Source organism: Glandiceps talaboti, chromosome 6 (genome assembly GCF_964340395.1).
Source record: "Glandiceps talaboti chromosome 6, keGlaTala1.1, whole genome shotgun sequence".
Classification (NCBI taxonomy): domain Eukaryota; kingdom Metazoa; phylum Hemichordata; class Enteropneusta; family Spengelidae; genus Glandiceps; species Glandiceps talaboti.
In genome coordinates, this window is record NC_135554.1 from 22,132,092 (window position 1) to 22,138,091 (window position 6,000).

Sequence of the window (6,000 nt, forward strand, 5' to 3'; positions counted from 1 at the left end):
GACTACATATTAGACATTCCAAACTTATCATCGACAGAGGTAGTGACAGTTTATTTACTTTTATGGTGATGCCTTTGGTGTATCATTTCATGGCAGAAAGTAGATGATTTTGTTTTTATTTCGATTGTATGATATTCCTACATGGGTTTATTGATGGTTTTATTGATGAGGAATGTGTGTGTACGTGTGTCTGTCTGTCTGTCTGTCTGTCTGTCTGTATGTCTGTATGTATGTATGTATGTATGTATGTATGTATGTATGTATGTATGTATGTATGTATGTATGTACATGTATGTATGTATGTATGTATGTATGTATGTATGTATGTCTGTCTGTCTGTCTGTCTGTCTGTCTGTCTGTCTGTCTGTATGTCTATCTATCTATCTATCTATCTGTGCATACATCTATGTAACTATCGTTGATAGACGCAGTATAAACTTGATATCTCGGGAAATAGGTTGTAAGCAATTGAATATGAGAAAAGGTCAATTTCTGAGTACAATATATCTTATTATAACATTTCTCATAGTCACTTTATTACACATTTGAGCTGTAAATCATATTTCTAAACATTACCTGAAAACGTTGTATTGTTGACGTAATGATTGCAATACAGTCGATAAATCCAAACTTTCCAGGCCTCATGTCTCATCGCATATTGTCTGATAGAATTGAATTGTATCAGGATATATGGCTTAGTTTAAAATATTTAGGTTGATTTACCATCTATATCTTAACCAGTTTTATATTGCATATCCAATAGAATTGTAGTACCTACAATTACAATAATCATACTTCACATATCTGATATGTCAAAGTTTGGATTCAGTTTGCGATGATTTGAAATTAATAGAAACCTCAAATAAACATTCAGATCATTAATATGGGACGGTAGGGTTGACAGTCAGACTGAATTCTAGAGAGAGACTGAATTCTAGAGAGAGAGAGAGAGAGAGAGAGAGAGAGAGAGAGAGAGAGAGAGAGAGAGAGAGAGAGAGAGAGAGAGAGAGAGAGAGAGAGAGAGAGAGAGAGAGAGAGAGAGAGAGAGAGGGAGCGCGCGCAAGAGGGAGGCGAGATGGAGTATGAGGAAGCGAGAGTGAGAAAGGAGGAGGTGGCGATAGAGAGGCGAGGAGAGAGGGGAAGTGAAGATGAAATTAGAGCACCCCCATTCTCGTCTCTTCATTTCCCATTTACAAAAGATACGTAATCCAATTCACTTCCATTGTGGCAATTCTATGAACAAACGAACAACGCCGTGTAAAAAAAATCAACCAATCGACGCTGTGGTGTGAAATTTGACGTTTATTAGATCGCATACATTCTGTGTAACACCTCTTTGAAATGTCTCGTGTCCTATCTCTATGGTAACCCATTGGGATCTTTAGATACCGAAAGCTAGAGCTGTGTAGTTGTGAAATAAATCAATGTATTCCTCATTCAACATGACGATATTCAAATTGGCTTTCTTACAAGACATATATTCGAGGACACAATAAACAACATCTCGTTTCTTATCAGAAAAAAAAGGAAAGTGCCGTCCATTCTGCCCCCCCCCCCCCCAATGCCCGTCATTCTATCACTTACCATAAGACATGTACATGTGTAACAGCCTTATGTAGATCTTGATATTAGATCATGCAACGTGATATTGACTACTTTGAAATGTTGATCTAAACTTGCATACAGGAAGCATGAGTCGTTTTCAATTGGCCCTAGGGCACTAGCAGAGAAGCACGATGTTGATTTACTATATAGTCTGTAGTCTGCTCAGAGCTGCCACATAAAATGGCAAGATTTTGCGCTCACAAAGAGAATAACCTTTTAAAAAATAATGACGGCGAGGATGCAGCAATAGAAACAAAACACGTACTTGGGTTCTCCGAAAGGAGTGTTTTCAACTTTTCGTAAAGAAAGTGGTAAGCCTTGCTATAACACTCGCAGACACCACCGATAAGACTTCTGACATAGATCTTTGTTCAGTCATCAAAAATATATCTACGCAGGAGCTCTGGACTAGTAGTCTGCATCACAGTTTGCATCCAGACTACTGGACTAGAGACGATCAATTATCTTAAGTACAAGGTACCTGGGAATGTGATGTTACACTTATTTGATAAAACAATGAGGTATTCGGGCAGCACTATAACATGACATATGATCCCTCGTGCAACTTTCTGCTTCCGAGTCTGCCTTCAGCAGCCACATCAAGCTTTCAGCCTTGGAAAATAAAAGTTATAAATAACGACATAATATACGTTTTCTAGTGCCCTTGTGACCAGATAATAACGAATTAACAAACAGTGCCCTATCTTACACAACCTAGGAGTGCTTTTACATTAGTAGGTATACATACATGTACTTCACAGCAGATCATCAAACAATGTATGTATTACTTTAAGTTATATTTTCTTAACTTCTTGCGAACGACTTTGGTCTCAAAATATTCTGCTCAAAATATTCAGCTAATCTAATTCATATTATCCAGTTATTACAAATAATTCATAGGATTGGTAAAAATACAATATTCTCAACCATGTACCAGGATTGGAAAATGACGACAGTTAGAAAAAATGATATGTTAGGTGTTCAATGAGGGTGAAACAATATATAGGCCACCGAGCTTCTCCGGACTGTACATGACGTGTCAATCCAGATTCCAAACTCCTTTCATCTTTAGGACAAAGTAGGAATCGTCGTCGATAGATGCACTCACACCACTGTAGTAATTCAGGAACTCCTCTCTTGTTATCTATTAATATGATTAGGAATTAGACTAGTGGGTGAAATTGTAATGATGGTTATACTCTCTAAGGCAGTGCTGGTGCAGTCTTATCAACTGAATCTGAGTACATGTCATTTTTTCTGTCCGTTCATGCGTTCAGAGAAAATGGTGCTAGCCACGTACAGACATAAATGGCCAATGTTCTTATAATGGTTTCGTCTTAGCGTAGTGTGCACCTTGGAAGTAACAATATCAATAGTTTGCTCTTACTTTGTTTAAAGGGGCACAAAGTGAGTTTATACGAATTTTGGTGTAGTTTTTACTACATATTTAAAACGTATTCGTAGTATTGTACTTACTGTGGCATACGAACTACCACTTGCAATTGACCGAATCACAGACAAGGAAGAAACATGTTTCTACTTTGTCTGTGACTGAACTCAAACCTGGTATTAAAGTGGCCATATGGATGAGAATTTGGTATTTATTTTGGATTTTTATTTGATAAAACAGCTTCACCATGTTTTTCTACTTGAAAAAATAATGCAAAATAACATATACCAAGTCCATGTTCATAACTCAATACATTGCAAAAAGATGCAAAAAAAGTGTAAGAAGTTTGGTATTGTACGTACAATAACAAACATTTTACACATTGTTTAATGTTTTGCCGTTTATTGAGATGTGAACATGGACTTGGTATATGTTATTTTGCATTATTTTTTCAAGTAGAAAAACATGGTGAAGCTGTTTTATCAAAAAAATCCAAAATAAATACCAAATTCTCATCCATATGGCCATTTTAAGATATATCCCATAAACGATCCGATGACGTAATTTATGATAGTACGTATTTTTTTTAAAAATTCAGAAGTCATAACATTATATTTGAATGTGGTTTTATGTAAGTTTTGTCACGTCAGTAAAAAACTTATAAACTCAGCTTGTACCACTTTAAGAAAACTCTAACCTATTCTCAAGGAAAGACAACAAAAAATAACATCAGGGTAACAATACAATGATTTGAAACAAAGGTCACAATCGAGTCGTGCGAGATGAAAGCGTTAGACTTTGTCTGTTGATAATTTATGCTCAGTATTTTTTATCTAAGAAACTACAGCCAGTTGCGTTGTTTATGGTATAAATAGAACATGAATTTCTTACTATGTCTGTGAGAAACGTTTCAGATACACAGGCAAATTACTAAACTATGCACAAGCTAATTAGGTTATTGTCGTTGAACATAAAATATGGATTATATACCCCAGTCGTTCTACGTCACAACAACCCATATCTACATTTCAACCCGTGTCTACATACGTTTAACTTGTTCTGTGGTACTCGAAATATGACTTGAGTCAAAACGTTACATTATTTTCCCGGTTTTAAAAATAAATTAATCTTGAGGAGGTATAATTTAATAGGATATATGACATTCCCAGATATTTTTTTCTCCATTAAGATGGAAAGTACTCATGACCTAAAGCCCCTCACCACACGCAAGCCAAGTTGAACGCGTTCGGATAAAAAATGGGATTTATACCCTGGTCGTTACGACAATGCGCGTTACTACGTCACTGATTCAGCTGTATTCGAAACATGCGTCAAACGTTCATGAAAGTCGCCATTTCTCTTTCCGCTTTTGCATAATATGTTTGTTTTTACAGGTATGATTACGTCATATTTTACACCTTAATAGTCATGACCTCGTCTTCGAATGGAAGTGACAAAAAGGTCCTGTTGGCCACTCGTATTTTTCTGGGGATGTAATATCTAATTATAAGTACATGTAATTGATAATTATGTAATACAGTATATGACTAACCCGACCGTCCCTGTCATTCGGTGTATCGAAACTGTCCAAGAATCGTTGGAAGATTTCATCTTCTGTCAGGTTAGTACTATGTGATGATAGAATAGATTTCAAGTTGTAAGTCCTTCGTAAATCTTCAATGGTGATAACGCCATCACCGGTCTGATCGAGCTTATGGAACACGGCATCCACGGCGTCGATTCTTACTGCTGACATTGGAGGCTGTGAACAAAACAAAAAAACAACACAACGAAGTGATAGCGACGGAAAATGTCAGAAAGTGTTATGCCATTACAATGTATCTGAAACGATGTGTTGACTGTCGCATCGAATTTCCGCTATCATGTTTTCCGATACATATCTATGCTGTTTCAGATACCGTGCCTTATCTATTAATGTAATGTCACTTGGCTATTTTGTCGTTTAGACAAAGTGTGTGTAGGAAGTATGTGATACCATGTGTTGATTATCGCATTTACATCATTTTGAACAACTATCTCTCCGACAAAAATATATTCATCTCTAAATATTTATTCATTAATAAAAATTAATTAAATTAAAAAATCAGACAAAATTACGCAACCATTATTTTACAGACACAGCGGATGAACTTAGTTACAAACAAAGTGATGAAACTATTATTCTGACAATACTTAAATTTGAATAAGTAATTCATGAATTGACACAACTATTTACTCATCTCCCGTAAAGTGATATTGATTTTGCTTTGATCATGTCATAACTATTAATGTCCGGAAGAGATGTCAAGGAACAGGTGGTCCACACACAACCAGGCCAGGTATCCAAGACTGTTACTAATACTGATTACTTATTTATATCAATTGATCATAACTGGACTGTATCACTTGGAAAACTAAAGTTATGTGAATGATATCATCTGGTATATTGTGTTGTGTTGTGTTGTGTTGTGTTGTGTTGTGTTGTGTTGTGTTGTGTTGTGGTGTGGTGTGGTGTGGTGTGGTGTGTTGTGTTGTGTTGTGTTGTGTTGTGTGTTGTGTTGTGTTGTGTTGTGTTGTGTTGTGTTGTGTTGTGTTGTGTTGTGGTGTGGTGTGGTGTGGTGTGGTGTGGTGTGTTGTGGTCAGGTGTGGTGTGGCGTGGTGTGGTGTGGTGTGGTGTGGTGTGGTGTGGTGTGGTGTGGTGTCTTGTAATGTGATGTGTCACACTCTTTCTCCTCTCACCGTCATTTCCCTCTGTAGTTGTAGTAGTAATGTATTTCCAACTCATTTTGTCCTTTACATTGTCATTGCATAATATAATATGATAATATAAATACTGTACTCTACTCTACTCTACTCTACTCTACTCGACTCGATTAGACTATAACAGAATGTGTAGAGTGCATACCGCCGTCAAATAATACTGAGCAGTTTTCTGGGTGAAAACATAACCTTTGGCAGATGTAATATTTTAGTAATCATGGTAATTATGATATTTCAGGGGATGG

The 6,000-nt window shown here is 36.5% G+C and overlaps 1 protein-coding gene across 1 annotated transcript in view; it reads right to left on the minus strand.

The window, feature by feature from the left end:
* Positions 1–1,535: 1,535 nt before the first annotated feature.
* LOC144436687 (calcyphosin-like protein) overlaps positions 1,536–6,000 on the minus strand; it is an 8,424-nt gene continuing 3,959 nt past the window's right edge. The window contains exons 3-4 of the mRNA XM_078125534.1: positions 4,548–4,757; positions 1,536–2,749 (exon numbers count right to left, since the gene is read on the minus strand). Of these exons, the coding sequence (XP_077981660.1) occupies positions 2,645–2,749; positions 4,548–4,757 (315 nt within the window). The 3' untranslated portion in view covers positions 1,536–2,644. The remainder of the gene's footprint in view (positions 2,750–4,547; positions 4,758–6,000) is intronic.